The following is a 20,855-nucleotide window of genomic DNA, read 5'->3' as shown; positions in this document are numbered from 1 at the left end:
TTTTTTTTATATTTAACCTTGGCAGTTTTGTTTTCTTTTCTCCTTTTAAAAATTAGATTATGATAGACACTGTAAATGTAAATTTAAGTACCTCCTTTAACCTCGTACGTTTTCCTGGCTTATTTAGAACACCATAGTTTTTTGTTTTCAATTTTATTCATCTCTTGATTTTTTTCAGACTTTCTGTTTTGATGTTTAGATTTTTTTTTAATTTGTTGTTTTGATGTACTGCTTTTCTAGTATTTTTTTTTTAAGTTGCATGCCCAGTTCATTAATTTGTTTTCCATCTTTTGTGGATGAAACTGTTAATAATATAAATTTTACCTTAAACATGACTTTTGCTTCATCCCAGACATTTTGATATGTTGTCCCATTGTTGTTATTTTCTTTGATGAAATTATCTACTGTTCCTGTGACTTTTTCATTGACCTAACAATTCTCAGATATTAACTTGTTTAGTCTACGATTAATTTTTAACCCTTGTTTCAAATGGCATTTTTTCAATATAATTCATATTATGTTATAGTTGATAAAGGATATGTTCAGGTTTTCTTGTGGAATTTTTTTTTTGAAATTTTTATGCTTCTGTGAATTTTTGTAAAGTTGGCATTTACATGCCATATTCAACATTTTTTTATTTATCTTTTTTGTTAGATTTATCTAGGTCTGAAAGTGGCATGTTGAGCTCAACAGCTATTATAGATAATTATGTCAATTTTCTCTGGCAAATTGATTCAGCACTCTTTTTTCTCTCAGTCTCTTTTTAATTCTTTGCAGTTGTCTTTTGACTTCACCAATACACCAAACTACTTTCTTTAAAGTTATTAAAAATCACTTAATTGCAAAACCTAATGGGATATTCTCAATCCTCATCCTACTTGACCTTTTCTGAAAGCTTTTGACACTGTTGATCACCTTCTTTTCCTTGATATTCTCTTTTGCCTGGATTTTTGTGACACCATTCTCTTCTGATTCTACCTCTTCTCAGTCTCCTTTGTTTGTGTCTTCATCCAGATTGGTCACAGATCTCTTTCTTAGTCCCTTATCTACCTCTATACTATTTTACTTGGTGATTTCATTAACTCCCTTGAATTTAATTACCATTTCTATTCTGACGATAATAGGATAGCATACCTATCCTGTTTTAGCCTCTCTGCTGAACTCTACTCTTGCATCTCCATCAGCCTTTCACATCTTTAACTGTATGTCTATATAAACTGTATGTCCAATAAACTCAGCATATGTAAAACTGAACCCATTATCCCTCAAAGCCTCTGTACTTCTGTGAGAGTACAACCATCCTTCCTATCACGCAGGTTGACAACTTAAGTGCCACCCTCAGTTCCTCACTATTTCTCTCATGTTTCTAGTCATGTTAACTCCTATCATTTTCTTCTTCTTTTTTCATTTTTTTTTAATAATAGCTTTTTATTTTCAAAATACATGCAAAGATAGTTTTCAATTTTCGCCCTTGCAAAACTTTGTTCCAAAATTTTCTCCCATCCCTCCTCTAGACAGCAAGTAGTTCAATATATGTTAAACTTGTACAATTTTTCTATACATATTTCCGCATTTATCATGCTGCACGAGAAAAATCAGATCAAAAAGGGAAAAAACCAAGCAAACAACAATAAAGGTGAAAATACTATATTATGATCCACATTTAGTCTCCACAGGAGAGAACAGATGGCTCTCTTCATCACAAGTCCATTGGAATTGGCCTGAATAACTTCATTGTTGAAAGAGCCACATCCATCACAGTTGATCATCACATAATCTTGTTGTTGCTTTGTACAAATATCTTTTGGTTTCACTCAGCATGAGTTCGTGAAAGTCTCTCTAACGTCCTGTCATTTTCAACATAATTTCTATCAAAAATTTCACCTTCTCTCCTCTGACAATGCTACAACAATGGTTCAGAAGCTTAGACTTTTCCAACAACCTAGTTGGTCTTTCTGCCACAAATCTCTCCCTATTCCAATCTTCCCCCTTTTAGCTACCAAATTGATATTCCTAAACCAAGATCAACTGTATCACATTTCTACCCTATTTGGTAAACGTTTATGTCAAATCAAATATAAATTCCTCTGTTTTGCTTTTTAAAGTCTTTTCTAACCCAAACCCTTTTTACCTTTTCAGTCTTTTAAAACTTTGTATCTTTATTTCCTCACATATTTTGGATTCACTTGTGTACAGCCCCACTGATTACATATCTCTGGACATTTTCACTGGCTGTCCCTTATCTCTGGAACATTCTTCTTCCTCATCCCCATCTCCTGGCTTCCCAGGCTTTCTTCAAGAAAATTCCCATGTTCAAGAAGTCTTCCATGATCTTCCTTAGGCTTTGTACCTTTCTTATGATAATACTCTTAATTTATCCTGAATATATATTATTTGCATGTTGTCTCCCCCATATGACTGCGAGCTCCCTGAGATTAGTGGATGTTTTTGTCATTTTCTGTATCTCCATTTTTGTTTTTGTGTCTTCTGAGATAATAGTTGCTATTTCTGCTTTTTTGGAGTTTGGTTGAAGCAAAATAGCTTTTGCCATATCTACTTATTTTGATTTTTTGTGAACCTGTTTCAAGTGTACTTTTTATAGCATCTTTTTGCTAGAGTCTACTTTCCAATTCATTCTTCTATCCTTTTCCTTTTTATAGGTCAGTTCTTTCTAGTCATGTTAGTGATCATGACTGTATCCTATCCTCTTCTCATTTCCTTCCAGTATTTATATTACAATGAAGAAAGTGATAAAAAGAATAAACATGCCAAATATTTGTGATCCATGTTTAGCATGTTCTGATTCCTTTCAGTTGCTCTTCTCTTTTTCCTCCTTTTGTAGATCACAGAACATCATCTGTTTCCTCTTTCCCCCCTTTTTTCTTCCATTCATATTTTATCCTCTGAAATTGTAGTTAGTTTTGCTCATGATTAATCCCTCCCTAACTCTGCTTTCCCTCTTAATTCCCTATCTTCCTGCCTCTGACCATTTCTTTGTTGAGTTTAATGTATTCCTACAGCAAACTCTGTGTATTTATGTTCAACTCTTTTGCATTCATTTTGTAATCATTTCCCATAAGTCATTTCTCCAAACTTTTTTGTACCTTTGTCTTATACACTCAGTTATATGAGAAACTATAATACTGCTTTTATATTGTATTCCTCTTCCCTTTTCTTTCCTTTAACAGCCCATAACAAGTTTATGTATCTTGTATCTTATTCCTTTCCCTCCATTACCTTTGAAGATGTTCTTAGTGACATGTTTCTTGTTTTTTCTGTTAGAATGTAAACAGTTCATCATCAAATAGTACATTCTAATTGAATCTTGTGTTTGCAATAGCTCTTGTTTTTCTTTAGGAATACTTGGAATTATTTATTTGATAGAGGTTAAGGTTTTATGATAGCTTATTCTTTGTTTTAATATTGTTGTGCCTTTTGGAATATTCTGTTCTAAGGTCTTCTGTGCAGCTAGGAGGCACATGGAATAGAGTGCCAGGTTTGGAGTCAGGAAGACTCATCTTTCTGAATTCAGATTGTCTTAGACATTTACTAGCTTTATGACCCCAGATAAGTCACTTAACTCTATTTACTTCAGGTTCCTCATCTGTAAAATGAACTGGAGAAGCAAATAGCAGATTATTCCAGTATCTTTGCCAAGAAAATACCAAATGGGGTCTTGAAGAATTAGGGATGACTGAAAATGAATGAATAACAACAAAAAAAGTTCTTCTATAGTCTTTATTAAGGTTGCTGCCAAATCTTGTATCATCTTGACAGTGGTTCTTTGGTATTTGTACTTCTTGTAAGGCTGGGAGGGTGGGGTTGGGATTTCCTGCCACTGCTTCCGGAACATATTGATTACTGTATTCTTCAAAAACTTCAAAATTAGCTCAGGCCTACTAGTTACTGACTCTGATGCACTCTAGGTCTGAGTTTTGCAGCCTCCTAATATAGTCAGGGGTCAAAGCAACGGCTGCAGAAAGCAAAAGTTCCTGGGTTATCATTGATCTGGGCTGGAACCTGTAGATACCAAACTTTTGGTTTCCCTGACTTGGTCTTTATATTTGGAGACCTCCACTCTAAGCCCATCCTTTTCTAGTTTGATCCCTTCCCTGGTCCAGGAGGTCTACAGCTGAAGTCTCAAGTTTCCCTGTTTTAGTCTCTGGCCTACCTACAAGTAAGCTTCTGTTCATTGCACTTTGGGGGCAACTTTTTCTGGCCAGATATCTTCCTTCATGTCCACAGGGTCTGGCTGCTACTTTGTACAGATTTATTCTGCACAGATAGACTTTTTGTCTTTTTTTCCCCATGGGATTTCTTTATCATTCTTCAATCTAGGGAGCTTTTTTTCATTTTTGCTAGACTAGTTGTATGTGAGCTCAACTGTTATGCTGCTGCTTACTCTGCTGTTTTGAGTCTGATTCCTTTAACGTTGGAGATACATACTTAGTGTCTCTTTTTCAGTGTTTATCATCCCTGGTCCGAACAGCAGACTGTCACTTTATTTCTATAATCTTTAGTTTTCTCATCTGTAAAATGGGGACAATAATATTTGTACTATCTACTTTATGGAACTACTGTGACCTTTTGTAAACTTTAAAGTGCCATATAAATATTACAGCAATTAGGTGATACAGTGGATAGAGAATTGGACCTGAAGTCAGAAAGACCTGAACTCAAATCCAACCTCAAGATACTTACTAACTGTGTGACCCTGGGCAAGTCACTTAACTCTGCCTCAGTTTCCACATTTGCCAAATGAACTGGAAAAAGAAATGTTAAAGCCACTCCACTATCTTTGCTCAAAAAAAGCCCCAAATAGAGTCACAAAGAATTGAACACTACTGAAGCAGCTGAACAACATAAATAGTATAAAAATTATTATTCTTGCTTTTTCATCCACCTATTATTTGTTCATCTGTATGGTTCCCTCTACCAGTGCCAGTCTAGAATTCTGTCAATTGTTTTGTAATTTATAGTCTCATAGAATTGCTTATAGTACTGGGAGCTTATGACTTGCCCAGAGTTACCTGGAGGCAGGGCTTGAACCCAGGCTAATCTAACTTCTACAACCTTTTGTTCTTTTATTTTCTTTTCCTGAGGCAATTGGGGTTAAGTGACTTTCCCAGGGTCACACAGCCAGGAAGTATTAAGTGTCTCAGGTCAGATTTGAACTCAGGTCCTCCTGACTTTAGGGCTGGTACTATATCCACTACATCAACTAGCTGTCCCCTCTGTTTTTTTTTTAAACATATAATTTAATTAGTTCTTTCTAATGGTATAATTGTGATATCAATGATTAAATGTCTACTATGTACCAGACACCATCTCTTTCATTTGCTACTTTCCCCAATCCCAGTTTAAAATCTCCTTCAGGCTACTAGGATAAAATGAGATTAAAATTGCTGATTCTCTAGGGCCTAATGTTTTTAATTGTTAATATCTGCTTTTCCTATAATTTTAATTCTGTGTAGAGAGCAGTTTAGAGAAATCAGTTCAAAGCACTTTGGCTTTTTTAAAATTAGATACATACAGAAAAAAGAAGGCTGTGTTTTTTAATATGTAATGCTTTAAAATAATTGCAGTTTTTTTTTGTTTTCTTTTGTTTTTTGGCAAACCATACTTGAGAAATTTTTGGAGCTCAATTGAAAGTTCTTAATATATAATATATAGTGTTGTATTAAAAAATAACAAAAACAATATTATCTGCAGAGGTCATTATTTTAATAGTAGAAAGACATAAATTTCCTTTTTGTATTTTTTTTCCTCAGAGCAAATTGGGGCTTTAGCAGATCAGCACATAGTCCACGTTGCCTGTGGCGAGTCTCATAGCTTGGCCCTTAGTGACCAGGGACAGCTCTTCTCTTGGGGTGCAGGTAGTGATGGACAACTTGGACATACAACTACTGAAGATTCTGTTGCAATACCCAGGTAAAATTGTTCTCCCCTAAAAAATTCTGGATTTCCAAAAGTACTTTTAAATAGCCACATTATTGATGGAACATTTTTAACATTTGTTTTCCATTGCTCTTTTCCTATGTTCAGATACCATCTCACTGAAACATTCCAATAAAACAACTTTCTTCCCTTTTCTTCTTCCATCACCTCTTTTCTGCTAGAAAGGTCTTATAAATTAATAGGGATACATAAACAGATTAGTAACTTTATAAGACCTTTTGCCCAGAACAGATAAGGAATTATTCATAATAGGGGCCAATAGTAAAAGTGATTATTTTTTTTTTATATGAGAAAACAGCTTTTTGATATTATTATGCAAATACTTCTTCCTTGTCCCGAAAATCTGACACTCCAAATATTTTTCTTCCCGGGAACGGTATTCTTCCAAGTCCTGACTTATTTAATGGGAGGAATGTAGTAAGCTTCTTACCTTTTTCAACTTCATTGGTTTCTTGTATTGAGGGTGAACATTCTATACTTTTATGTTATATCGGTTTTATAAAGATGTCATTTTTTGTGTTAGACAAATTTTAACTAGATAACAAGGAATATTTCTTAGAAAACCTATCTAGGGATATGATTAATATCATTTTTACCATTCTAGCTATAAATTTCATTAAATTGATAGGATTGTATGGTATATTATTTTTAAATTATTCAGAGAATAACTCTTATTTTTCTGTACCTCTGACCAGTAATTTACCATTTTTCCCTAAGTTTACATAATAAATGAAATAATGGAATTGAGATACAGTTGATTTTAATTCAGAATCAGTAGAGTCTTTCTCTGAAAAATAACAGCTTGATTAAAGAAATAATATAGTTGTGACAAATTAGATTGCATAGGTTAAAAGAAAAATGGTGTGTTTTGGTGCTATCTTTTTGTTTTGTTTTTTTAAAATTTTATTTAAAATTTAAAAAGTTACATTGTTACAATGTTTTTGTTTAGCTGGCAACTTGATATGAGGACATATGACAAAATTATAATTCAATTTTTAAAAATAAATTTTTTTTTGTTGCTGTTTTAGGTTAATAAAGAAACTCAATCAACAGATGATATTGCAGGTTTCCTGTGGCAACTGGCACTGCATGGCTCTCGCAGCTGGTAGTGTAAAATTAAATGTATAGTAGTTTGACGTTGTTTTTGGGTTTTCTCTGTATGTCTGTATGGGAAGAATCTCAGCTCTTATTAGTCTCTTCCCCTCCCCCCAGAAGAAAGTGACTGAGAACATGTCAATGACTATGACTATGTACTTATATATGTATCAACAAAATTTTGTGAGGGTTTATATACTTATAGGGATAAGTGGAAAACAGGCAAATCAAATGATACTTATAACAGACCATACCTTTGCAATCATACAGTTCATTAAGAGGTGCAAAAAAGGTTAAACTTGTGTTGTGAATTAAAAAAAAATTTAACTTATGGAATAAAATTAAAAAGATGATTGCACATGAAAGTTTTAACTCAAGTTAGCAAATAAGTTAATTTTTCAAAGAGTAGTTGATGTGCAAAATACCAATAGAAAATTTCTTTAGTGAAGTATCTGCCAGACATATGTGAAAATTATTCACAATTCCTTAAAAGGTATAGCAACAGATATAACTTTGGCTAATTCTCAGATGATTTATGTTGAGTGATGTAAAAAGCCAGGAGATGTATGCTTAACAAAGGAATTTGCCACTGTCATGGCAAATATTCCACAAAATTTAAGTGAAAAGGGGTAACTTTTTGGAGATGAGGTCAGATAAATGTTTGTTTTCCAATGACATTGTGCTTATTGATTGCATCCAGGATTAGAGTACTGCAGAGCTTCCCAAATTAGATTATTCAAAAGATTTTGATATAAGTATTGGTACTAGAAGAAAAAAAGGGATAAAAATAATTCAGATTATAATAGGCAATTGGAAGGAAAATCTATAAAATTGATCTATCAATACATTTATCTGGTATTAATGTGAGCTTGAAAAATAGTTTCAGAAGTATTCATGAACAGTATCAGGAGATTTGGCTCAATTGCCTTTTGTAAATCATGAAATCTTTTAAGGACTTGAAGTTTCTCTCAGCAACACAAAGCTTCAACTTTTAAACAATAATATTATTCCATGTAATTCACCAGTAAGGAATTATTTAAAAGTGAGGAAGTGGTTGTGGATTTTAATGAATTGGTCTTGGATGAAAAATGAGGGGCAATTGATAGTTTGCATTTAATCATTAGTACCCATTATGGTTTCGAGAAATCCAGGGGAATTTGCCAAATTTGTTGGGCAAATGGATAAATCACAGATCTCTTTAATATTGAAGCATTAAATGTGTTTGTGTGTTCCAGCTTATTTTAATGGAGTCTTTGTCACCATCTGGTCTTTTTATTGAGTGTTACGGATTTTCTTGATGTTCTGTTTAGTTAACTTACCATGCCTTTCCTTGGTGGGTAAATTACAAAAGAATGTACATATAGAAGCACATTCAATATATATATCCTAAATTTTTTTTTAGCCAGGATTGTATTTCTTCACTGTTATTTCTGTTATTGCCACTTTTACCTTAGTTGTTATACAGTACCACATAAACCAATAAATAAAACTTTATTCTAAAGTGGACCCTGCTTGCAACAAAACTCATACTTATCAATCATTCTGCTAGAGATATCATAGGATGCTAGCAGTCTACATTATTAAGTAGTATATAAAAATTGTCTATATGCAATGTGCCTTCGTCTCTCTATAAGTTTTAATAGTCTTTGCATGGCAGTAAAATCTTGTTCAGATCTTTCTTAATCACTTTTGGTCTTTACCAGTTGTGATAGAAGCAATATTCTGACCCAATTTTCTCCCATTCCATTAAATTAGTTTTTCTTAAGAGCAAGTTGTCTCAGGAGAATAAAGGCTTAGGCTATTGACATCTTCATTACCTGAATATAAAACAATTACAAAGAGTTTCAAGTACTCTTCCTGATACTTGGCTGGTAGATCATGAAAGTCAGCTCGGTGAGGGACCTTCTACCAACTTAAGATATCCTCATTGCCTGTCTTTTTTGAATATGTTTCTACTATGCTTAGATACATTTTCTTTTGTTAATTATTGAATGACCTACAAGTGTCTCATTTTGTTTTAGCACTGAAATTTAACTACTGGAATGAGTCAGGCCCAGCCCAACAATGAAATTTTATTTCTCAAAATTTTTGTTCTTTTATAAAGTTACTATTTATAAAAAGTTACTACTCTGTCCTCTGCTTTTCAGCTGGGGGATATAGGTCCAGGGTTCCCACTTGGCTCTTTCTGCAAATGGAATTAAAATTTTGCTGTAGTGATGTTAATTTGCACTTTCTTCTTTCAGATGGGCAGTTTTTCACTTGGGGACAGAACCGCCATGGGCAGTTGGGCCTGGGGAAAGAATTCCCTTCCCAAGCTAGTCCCCAGAGAGTGAAATCCCTAGAGGGGATCCCCCTGGCTCAGGTTGCTGCGGGAGGGGCACACAGCTTTGCCTTGTCTCTCTCTGGAGCTGTATTTGGATGGGGAAGGAACAATGCTGGTCAGCTGGGACTCAGTGATGAAACAGGTTTGGAAACTTTTGACCTTTGCCTTTTGAAAAAAAAAAGAAAATTTTGGTATAAAATGGGGTATTTGTATTTGTATTCAGAATTGAATATGTATAATTATTAATTAACTTTTATTTTTGCATTCCTGTCTCAGATCGTCAATCTCCTTGTCATGTGAAACTTTTACGAACTCAAAAAGTTGTTTATATTAGTTGTGGAGAAGAACATACAGCAGTGCTCACAAAGGTAAAGAGAATCTAGAATATCATTGGTTGTGTTTTTTTACAGAGTGATTTTAGTCTTCACATTTGATCCTCTCTCGATATCATTTCATCTTCCCCTTCTCTTCCAGCAGAATACAAAAGAATCATTTTATTTCTTAAACTTTTCTCTCTGATTCTTGGAATCTCATAAATTCCTTGTGTAACACTAGAAATTCCAATTTAGTGTATATGTTCTAATTTATGCAAATATATACCTCTCTTTGTGATTTTTATACAAACACAATGTTTTTATTTTAAAAAGTTTAACAAAATTGTTATTCATAGGGGCTAGTATAGAGTATTGTTTAGACTGTTATCTTTGGAACCAGAAAGACTTGGATTCAATTTTGCCTCCCATTTATGTGTGCCTAGGCAAGTCATTTAACTTCCTAGAACTCATAACAGCCATTTGAAAATATAAATGGCAGAGAAGGTGCTAATTTGCTTTGGCATTTGCTTTGTCTTTACCAGACATTTCCCAAATGAGAGAAATAGGCTAATAAAAAATTTTTATTTAAAAATTGCTTATTGTTTTGCTACTAAATTTACTCTGGGAAGAGAATGGAGACAATTATCTGCAAAGAAGATTATGTGTGTTTTACTATAGATCATTAATATTTATAGATTCAGTTTCTTGAGAGCAGTAACTTTTTGTCTGTCTTTGTATCTTTAGTTCTTAGCACATAGTAGGCACTTAATAATACTTGTTAACTATTAGAATGAGCTTTCAGAACCTCTTTTCTTATGGGACAATTATATCTGACTTATCCCACACAGGGAATGTAAGCCTGTCCATTTGTGTGGTATCTTTTCTAACCCCTTTCTCTCTCTTTGAGCTGGTTCACTCACCCCAAATCTGCTCTCACTACAATGGAGAGAGGTAGGTTTGTTCTGGCATCAACCACATGGCTCCAACATTTTTCTCTCTTAGAATACTTGGGGTTAGAGAGAAATGGAAAAGGGGAAAAGCAATTTTAGTGTGCATTGAAGGTAGAGGCAATATACTCCTAGTAGTCACCCTTGAAATTCCTGAGCCCTCACTAGTGTATATCCTATTTATACAATGATCAATCACTGTGACTGATTACATTTTTTTAATAATTATTTTTCAAAATACATGCAGAGATAGTTTTCAAACATTCATTCTTGCAAAATCTTGTTCCATATTTTTCTCCCATCATCCACCTTTTCTCCCTTCCTTAGAGAGCACGTAATCCAATATAGGTTAAACATGAACAATTCTTCTAAACATATTTCCACATTTATCATGTTGTACACGAAAAATCAGAGCAAAAGGGAAAAAAATGAGAGAAAAAACAAACAAGCAGGCAACAACAAAGGTGAAAATACTATGTTGTGATCCATATTTAGTCCCCATACTTCTCTCTCTGAGTAGAAAGGGTTCTCTCCAACAAAAATTTATTGGAATTGACCTGAATCACCTCACTGCTGAAAAAAGCCAAGTCCATCACAGTGGATCATCACATAATCTTGTTGTTGCTGTGTATAATGTTCTCTTGGTTCTACTCACTTCATTTAGCATGACTGATTAATTCTTAAACATAGAACATTTACTAAATAATAATAATTAAGTTTATACTCACTAGATTTTTTTCTACTTGCAACTCTTTTTTGTCCAAGAAATTTTTGTGTCACATCAGGTATGTAGATATATGAAATAGGTATACTAATCAAATATTTATTGACAAAAGATCATAATTTCACGACTCCCACATTCAGTTACCAGATCCCACATAGGGTCATGAATCACAGTTTTAAGAAGCAGGGCACTAAAGGACAAAATAATTTTGACTCGTACTTTATAGGAAGAAAAACCAGCAACAATCATAATGACTTTTATTTAATGGAAGGTAAAAATGAGAATAATGAAAACTATCAGTCTATCCATAAACTTGAGTCACATTCAACTACTAATACACATAGTATCTATGGAGAAAAATGGGCATGTGCATATAGAAGCCTATCAAGGAGCTACATTGAGTGGGAAAACTATGTATGTGTAACAATTTAAAAAACACTGGATTGCAAGCCTTGATTTTCCTTAGTCTCTTTAGGAAGAATCTGCACTACATGTAGTTATCTCTTGGCTAGCTCTCTGGATAGGAAAAGATATTCTTGAACTAGTGAAGCAGTGACAAGTTCTTTTAAGTCATTGTCATTCTTAACAGCATCCTGAGAAAATGTTATGCTAATAACAATTTGTGCTTTTTCAGTGACAAGCAATTCTCTCAAGCTAGAGAATAGCAAAGTTTCTCAATTTGATCTTCTGGCTTGTGTAGCTCAGTCAAATCTTGGACCCTATAAAAATTTTTTTCCCTTTCAATTACTTTTTCACAAAGCAAAGCCTCATTTCCAAAAATAACTATTTACAGCAAAGTGGATGCAAAGTCCATTTTTCACCTTGTATTACTCTATTTCAAGCAATTGAGGACTATAGACAGCAACCAGTTTTCCCCCCTTTCAGATCATAAATGGGATTAAAAAACGTAGTCAACTATATGCACATTGGCAAGATTCAGTTCTCTTTCTGTAGCATTTAAAGAGCTCTCTTGGAAAACTCTTCTCTAGAGTCTAAAAGTCTAGACCTTTTCTCTAGCCAATCATCACAGAGGTCTCTCCCTTTCAGTCAGTAAGTTCTCACTGAAGCATTGAAGAGAGTAAACTACCTTAGCTTGAAATACTTTTTCATATTGCCTCTTTGATTTCTGTTCTGACTTTTTTTATCTGTTCTTGGTATTCAGTTTATTCTCCTGCTTCTTCTGTCTTGTCTTTTCTTATAGTTTTTTCCTCCTGCTTTTAGTTTCTAATGCCTTAAATCAGTGCTTCCTCATAAACAGTGACCCATTCCAACTTAATGATGTGAGAGTCGACAGTTTAACCTTTTTTCAGGTATCACCTTTGAATACTTATATAATCTTCCCACTGTCTTCTCTCTCTCCTTCTCTTTCTTTGTGTGTGTGTGTGTGTGTGTGTGTGTGTGTACTAATTATACATAATTATATTATGTAACCTTATCATTGTCTTCAGTATGTATATTTGTATAAGTAATATTACAAATATATATTAATTACATAGAATTATAGTACATAATCTTCCCATTGTCTTTCAGTATATATTTATATTTTATATTATAAAAATATGTTTATCATAAGTATATATAATTATATAATATTTCATTGTTTTCAGTTTATACACTTTTATTTGGAATATATGTGATATATACATATATATGTGTGTGTATACAAACACTTACACACAAGTATATATACACATTTTTCAATGATAATGTTGAAAACTTTTTAAAAAGCTATATGCAAATGAGCTGATGGTGCTCTATCTTTCCACTCCCCTCAGTACACTCTTCTCTATTTGGTCCTTAGTTTCTGTCTCTCCAATATTTTATCTGAGAAGCTGTTTTTCTTCATAAGTTGATTTTATCAATTTTTCAAAGAAATGTTTTTTTCTAAGACTTTCAGCAATCAAACTCTTCACATACAAAAGGGGCAGTATCTATCTTTATCTTCTCATTAGAATCTGATGAGGTTTAAATCCAATTTTCTTCTACTCTACTTCAGAATTTGGTTTTTAATGTGTACTTTCATATAACATACTTGAGTTTGGAAAAGAGCCTATGTAATAAATTGAGTATATGGGAGTTTCTTGCCACTTTTTATGTCAGGTAGATTATTGTAAAGAATTCTGTCATTTCATCTGCTTCTTTTTCTTTCCTCTCTTGTATTTCTTTGAATTGTTCTTTTACAGGATTTTCAAATGGTGCACATATTCTTATTCATTGCTGCTTTTGTTCTGCTAAGACACTTTTAAAGCAAAGATTTATTCTTGAATCAGTTTCCCATGTAGTTAATATATTGAATAAGTTGTTCTGGGTAAAATTCAAATAGAGATAGAATTTCTACCTAGGCTGCTGTTTTATAAAAATTGAATTCAGCAAAATGTTGGAGAAGAGACTATTCAAATTGAGAAGTACATTTGTGTGAATAATGTGATTTTTTTTTTTTCTATTAGAGTGGGGGAGTGTTCACTTTTGGTGCTGGTTCCTTTGGACAGCTTGGACATGACTCCATGAATGATGAGGTTAATCCAAGAAGGGTTCTAGAATTAATGGGCAGTGAAGTAACTCAGATTGCTTGTGGCAGGTGAGTGATTGTATGTTTGTTTTAAATTGAACATTGGAAGAGCATCCTGTCTTTGTAGTGACTAGGAGAGAGAGATTATCCATAATCCAAGTCATTAACTAAATCATTATCACTGAAATAATAACTGGAGGCCCAATTTATGTAGGGCATTAAGACCAATTTAGGGCTAGGTTTTTCAAGTGAGTATAAGTTTGCCAAAAAAATAGCAGATGGGGATTTGGGCAGTGAGAGAATTAAATAAAGACACTGTACTTTAGGATCCAGCAGGTGAGAAAATCTGAACTTTAGTTGGAAATTTTGCCTGGGATTGAGTTTGCTACCTGTTTTCCTTTCAGTACTCTTAACTTCTCACAATCCATTGTTAAAAGGTGAGGCAGCAGCAAAATATTAAGTCAAAATATGTATATTATTTTATAATTATGATATCACTATACGTACTCACAAGTTAATTTTTAAAGAATGCCTTCTTTTTTTTTTTTCTCTTAGACAGCACACTCTAGCCTTTGTGCCTTCCTCGGGGCTCATCTATGCATTTGGCTGTGGAGCAAGAGGCCAGTTAGGAACTGGACATACATGTAATGTAAAGTGCCCATCTCCTGTAAAGGGTCACTGGGCTGCTCACAATGGCCAACTTTCATCTAGAGCTGGTAAGTGTTTCTGTTGAAATTAAATAATTTTAAAATGTGTGAAATTAGTTTTAACTACACACATATGTGTTGTTTGTTTTGAAAGAACCTGAAGGAAATAATATATGAGAAAACTACGTGTGTTCTGGTATATGCAAACATTTTAATGTAAATTTTACATTTATAATAAATGTTTATTGAGTAGTTACAACATGCAAATACTGTGCTTGACATTGTGAAGAATACAAGAAAATGTGAACTATGAATCTGATTCTCAAATTTGACCGATTCTAACAAACATTAATTGCTTACTATTTTTAAGATAAGAGGCAACTAAATGGTTCAGTGGTTAGAGTCCCAGTATCAAATGCAGCCCCAGACACTTAATAGCTGTGTGACTGGGCAAATCACTTAATCTCTGTTTGCCTTAATCTAGAGAGGGGAATGGCAAATCTCCAAATCTTTACCAAGGAAACCCCATGGACAATATAGTCCATGGAATCATGGAAAATGAGACACAACTAAATAACTAAACAACAACAGTTTTCAAGAAAATACTATAGTAGATATTGGGGATATAAAAATGAAAAATAATGCAATCCTTACCTTCATGGAGCTTATTTTCTCTAAGGAGAAGAATGATATGTATATAGATAATGAAAGGAAGGAGTAAAAGAATTTGAATCAGAGGATTTGGATTAAAATCTCTTCTCTGTCATTCAATACCTGTGTGAGCACTTCATCTCTCTGGGTCTTAGTTTCTTAATCTATAAAGTGAAATGGTTGGAGTAGGTGATCTTTGAGGTCCCTCCCCACTTTTAGCTGTTGGATCCAAAGTGGAGTGTTATTGCAACAGAGAAGAGATCCTTAAGGAAATTTTGAGGAGGTAAAGAAAACTTTCATTTGCAAGGATCAGAAAAGTCTTCAAGGAGGAAGTGACTTTCATAACCTGAGCCTTGAACAAAGAAGAGTTTTGCCAGGAAAGTGAATTCAAGAGCTAGGGGCTTAGCCTCTATGAGTCTCTGGAGGCAGAAAGTGCCATGTTGAATTTGAAAAGAACTCATTCTCTAGTTTGATTAGATGATAAAGTATGTGAAGAGAAATCATGTGAAATTAGGCCAGATTTTAGACACGTCAATGTCAGAGTCTGTGCAGCTGTGTGAAGGGTGGAAGGGAAGGGAACAGTCAGGAAGCTGCTGAGAAGTGGTAAAATGGTGCAGTAATAGCCGGTAGTGGGTGAAGAGAAGGGGATGAATGTTGTGTAGCATAAAGGTCAGAGAGAATCATAACAGTGAAAAGGTCATTAAACAATTTAGCTTAACACCTAATTTTCTCTTTGGTATCTTTTGTATTTTTTGCTTTGGTTTAAAAACATAATGTGATCATAACCTACATATTGGATGGACAAAATACCGAATTTTTCAATAGTATGTACATCTGGAACCATTAGCTCAAATGGGTAATGAGTTGGGCTCACAACTGAATGGGGAGAGGAGAACAAGATGGATTGCCTTCGTAAAATTGCAAAGCTTTTCCTAAAAACCAAAGACCCATCTTTCTAACACCAATATTCTATTGGTCTAGTATGACTGTGCCATGGAACTCCAGATAAATAAAAATGAATTTCACACCGAGGTCAGTCGTTCATTGCACTAAGTGTGAAAAGCCTGCAACATAAAAGCAAAGAGGAACTTGAAAGAAGAGGATTAAAGATGTCATCAGGGAAGATGTATGGTAGGAAGATGGGCTGGCCATGTGTCAAGAATGAAGTATGACAGTTGGACAGTCTCTCTTAGTATCTAAAAAAAGCAAGGAAGGCCTCCAGTGTGTTCATTTGAACCCTTGTGGCAAACTTCTAGGAGGAAATGGCCAATAGTCACATTGCCTGGGCAGGTATGAAGAGGCTGTGATCTGCATTATTGGAGGGAACTTCCAGAATAATGAGATTAAATGTCCATTTAAGTAATTCTTACTCCATTAAGTAAAATCCAGTTTAGAAATTAATAAGTAATTCTGTGCAAGTATTTTCTGTTATTTTGGAAGAGGTAAAGGTAAAGCCACTTAAAGGAAGGAATAATTTTCCTTCCCTTCCTGCCAGAATGTTCTCTCATTGTAGAATCTTTTTTAAAACATTAAACTTTTAGGATATACACATTGGTATTTTTTAAAGGCAATATTCAAAATAACGACTTAAATGATCATGATTCTCTTATATCAGTTTAGTAGGTTTAATTGCAACTTAAAGTATGGCATTAGAATCTGACTTGGAAATTGTATGGCATAAAGCTCCATGGACCATGATGCCCCTGTATATTGCAAACTCTTGGCTTCTTGAAGCTAGTATACATCATTCCCTTTGTATAGATAGATGTCCCTGTGAATTGCCTACAGCTCTTGGGAGGGATTACTTTAGAATTACTATTAGTAAGACAGTTCAGATTAGTTGTAGGTAGAAGTGTTTGGAATAGATTTAGGATTTGTTATAAGTATCTAAAACTTAATAGATGCTCTAAAATATATTGAATGCAAGTAGAGAGAGCATGTAGCAGAGTCAGAAGATTGGTATGCTTTTGATTCTTCCACAAACTTATTTGTGATATGAACTCTTTCTGATTGAAGCTTTCCCCACTGTAAAATGAGGGAATTGAACTATATAATTTTCAAGAACCTTTCTAAGTTCTAAAATTCTATAATTAAGAAGATTTGGTTTCTTCAGAGCAAAACACTTAAGGCAATTTTTTTTTTTTTTAAATACTCAATGTTCAGTTGGCTTTGAATTGATTCTGTAGAACTCCAGAGGAAAAATAAAAGTTGGGTTTTGCTGATAAATAGTGCTTTACATAAAGAGGAAAATTGTGAAGTCTTCAACTATTGAAAGAGGTGATATGTTTGCTATTTCTTTAACAGATTCCTTTAAATATCACATTGTTAAACATATCTTCTCAGGAGGAGACCAAACTTTTGTACTTTGCTCCAAATACGAGGTAAATTTTTTATTGACTACTATCATTTGGGGGAGGTATTAGTAATATGGGTATAGGTTGTTTTTTTTTTTTCCCCTCTCAGGTCATTTAATAAGTAAATGATATTACTTTTTGTGTCTAGTAGTATGGTAAGTTAGTCTTGTCCCATTAGAACAAATGAATATAAGAAAAGTAACATTGAGTTCCTAAGTTGAGTTTTAAGTAAGAATTCCCCTCCCCCCTATTATTTAAATCATAAATTGCCAGAAAAATACTTTTTCATTGTTTGAGTTTTTTCTTTTCCTCTTTCTGGTTAAGTAATTTGAATTTTTACATTTAATTGTTTTTTATTTAACATGAATTAGCATAGTTATTATTTTGTAACATTCATAGATTTCAAAGAGAGGCCAGGCAGAGAGTCACAGACGGGTAGAAGCTCCAGACTGAGTAACTGCCACTACTCAGCCTCCTGGGATAATTTGGAACCTCTGCTTCTGTCCCTGTCTTAAACCAAACTACACTACAATCAGATTCCATTAAGAAATAATACAAAAAGAAATGAAATCTCTGCAGGCTAAAAATCACCATTTTTTTTTTCTCTAAGGAAAATTTTATTCAGTTACCAAAGACCCTGACAACAGTGTAAATTAGTGTGAACCATTCTAGTCCTGAAATTCAAGTATGTAGAACATAAGCATGATGTTTATACTCCTCTTATAAACATTCTGTTTAGTATATGTACACATAATTTATTCTCTATAGTGATTAGTCACTATTAATTGAAATTAATAATGATATATTTCAAGTGTGACTTGAAAATGACAGAGTTGAAGAAAAATAAATGATTATTGTAGAAAACATATAGGATCAAGTACAAATAACAAAAATGGCAAGCATTAGACAACATAAGGTGACTGATAAAGAGAAATAGGATGTTAATAATAAGAAAAAAAATAATCTATTTTAAGAGGGTCAGCTTCCTTTTAGAAATTGAAAATCTTAGAAATGTTTTGGAAGTCTTAAATAAAGATGTTAACACAGACATTCATGTACACTGTTTTGATCACTAAATCTGTGTTTAATTTTGTAATTAAGAAGTTTATATTCTATTAGAGAATAATCTTTCTTCTTTGTGCAAACCATAATTAAAAAAAGAAATATTAATTTATAAATAATGCTTGTGTTTTAGGTAGGTTTATGCTGAGGTTTGTTTTTGATGCTCCACTTTTTTTTTTTTGGTGGGTGCTGAAAATAATTGTTCTTTCCCCTTTTTTCTTCTTATTTTTTCTTTGACCCATCACAATTTATCATTTAGCAAATACTTGTTTTAGAGCACTTTGCTGGATATTTTTCTGATTCTCTCTTTTACTTCTCTAAATGTTTAACCTTGTACTATTATTGGATACATATCTTAGCACCCTTCCCTTAGGTTGTAAGATCCTTCAAGCCAAGTCAGTGTCCCTTTTATTTTTACAATTGTAGCATCTAGTGTAGTACCTTATGTGTGGGGAAGTATAGTAAATGTTTATTGAATTGAATTGGGGATGATAGAAAATTTAGATATGATATTACCTTATATTGATGGACCTTAGTCTAGTAAATCTAGTCACAATTTAAAGTCCTTAAAGATGGAGAGGGCAAGGAAATGTATTTAGTTTGTAACAGAGAAAGGTGTTTTTTAAAAATAGTCAAAGGGTCAAGTAATTGATTCTCCTTTTTCTTTGCTCCTTCAGTCCCTGCTTATAGAATTTCCCATGTGTTAAGAGTTAGAAGGGACTATAGAGATTCTTTTATGCAAATCCTTCATTTTGTGGATAAGGGAAATAGAAAAGTGAAGTGATTGTCTTCCCAGTCAATTACCTAGAGTTGATATATTTTTCTTATACCCCAAGCTCTCTGGTGCAATTAAAAAAAAAAAAAAAAGAAATGCTTCTTGCTTTCAAAAATCTTAGATTCTGTGGGAGGAGACTTTGCACTGCAAGATAATATTATGGAGTAATCACAGCAGTAGTAATAACAGGGAAAGACCTCATATAACTGTGGAAGAAGGGAGGGAAGAAGGTTTGAGAATTGAGAAGGTTTGAGAATTCCAGGAAGAAGGGGATAGCCTGTGAAGATGCGAGATCAGCAAAAGGCAGAGTTAAAATTTCTATTGAAATCTTCTGATTAAATATAGTACACTTTCTATTATACACATTAATTAAGGTGATCCACAGTTGTTATCATATTTTTCTTAGTAGAAACCATATTCTTTGGCCTCTATGCTATATTAACTAGGTAGGTATGGTTCTGTATTTGTTTAATTTAAAGGCATCTGTCATGGAGTTTGAATGTAAAGTGAGGATTAGGATACTCTGGTCATGATTAAGTTTGCATTTAGAGCATAAATCTTTTTTTTCCATTAGATGGTATTTTAAAATCCTGTGCTGAATGACAAGTTTGAGCAGGGTTTTGTAGAAGGCAATATAGATAGTGATATCTTGTGTTGGTTTTAGTTTTATTATTTATGTGTATATATAAAAATACAGTTATTAATTTCTATATGTAATTAATTGTGACTTGTGACAGTTTTGTGTTCTTACCTAGAAATTCCTTGATTTTTTTCAGTAAAATAGTTTACCATGAAACAAATGGTAGAAAGCTAGTTATTTTCTTGTTAATTTAGGAAAATTATCAAAGAAGAAATATTTTTTACCTTTTTTTTGCCATATGGTGGTAAGCATTCTATTCTCAGCCCTGGGAAATGAGAAAAATGAGAAATTTGACTTTAAATATACTTGTGTTTATCTATTTAAAAAAGCAGCTTTGACTTTCTGTGTGAATTGATAATAGATGGATACTTTAATGTTCATTTTTTCCCCTTCCATTTTCCTTGGGTCATATCTTCTCTAAAGTCTAACTCCATGTTATAATATGAAGATTACCTTGGATTTTCAAAGGCCCATGACCTCTAGTAGATCCTACACATTTGGAAAGGTCTTGAAGATAGGCTTAGTATGAAATGACTTGTATAGTCAAAAGAGTTGTTTTGCTAAGAAAAAGGGCCTACTTGTACAAAGATATTTATAGTGTCTCTTTTTGTAAGAGCTAAGAATTGGAAATCAAAAGTATGCCCATCAATTGGGGAATGGCTAAACAGACTGATATATTATTGTAATGGAATATACTATAAAAATGCTATAAAAAGTGCTATAAAAATGGCAAGAAGGATTATTTCAGAAAAACTTGGAAAAACTTATGTGAACTGATGCATTAATGAAGTAAACAAAATCAGTAGAACATTGTACACAGTAACAACAATATTGTTCAGTGAATAATTGTGGATGA

At 33.3% G+C, this 20,855-nt stretch overlaps 1 protein-coding gene across 4 annotated transcripts in view; it reads left to right on the top strand.

Annotated features, from left to right (window-relative positions):
- The window catches only part of HERC3 (HECT and RLD domain containing E3 ubiquitin protein ligase 3), a 163,222-nt gene that overhangs the window by 30,197 nt on the left and 112,170 nt on the right, over positions 1 to 20,855 (top strand). For all 4 annotated transcript variants that reach the window (XM_051964905.1, XM_051964903.1, XM_051964904.1 and 1 more), the window contains exons 4-10: positions 5,772 to 5,931; positions 6,987 to 7,063; positions 9,297 to 9,518; positions 9,653 to 9,744; positions 13,809 to 13,939; positions 14,426 to 14,586; positions 17,473 to 17,549. In XM_051964905.1, the coding sequence (XP_051820865.1) occupies positions 5,772 to 5,931; positions 6,987 to 7,063; positions 9,297 to 9,518; positions 9,653 to 9,744; positions 13,809 to 13,939; positions 14,426 to 14,586; positions 17,473 to 17,549 (920 nt within the window). The remainder of the gene's footprint in view (positions 1 to 5,771; positions 5,932 to 6,986; positions 7,064 to 9,296; positions 9,519 to 9,652; positions 9,745 to 13,808; positions 13,940 to 14,425; positions 14,587 to 17,472; positions 17,550 to 20,855) is intronic.

This window comes from Antechinus flavipes, chromosome 6 (assembly GCF_016432865.1).
Source record: "Antechinus flavipes isolate AdamAnt ecotype Samford, QLD, Australia chromosome 6, AdamAnt_v2, whole genome shotgun sequence".
Taxonomy (NCBI): domain Eukaryota; kingdom Metazoa; phylum Chordata; class Mammalia; order Dasyuromorphia; family Dasyuridae; genus Antechinus; species Antechinus flavipes.
Note: the sequence above shows the minus strand (reverse complement) of the source record. Positions and strands in the feature narration are given on the sequence as shown.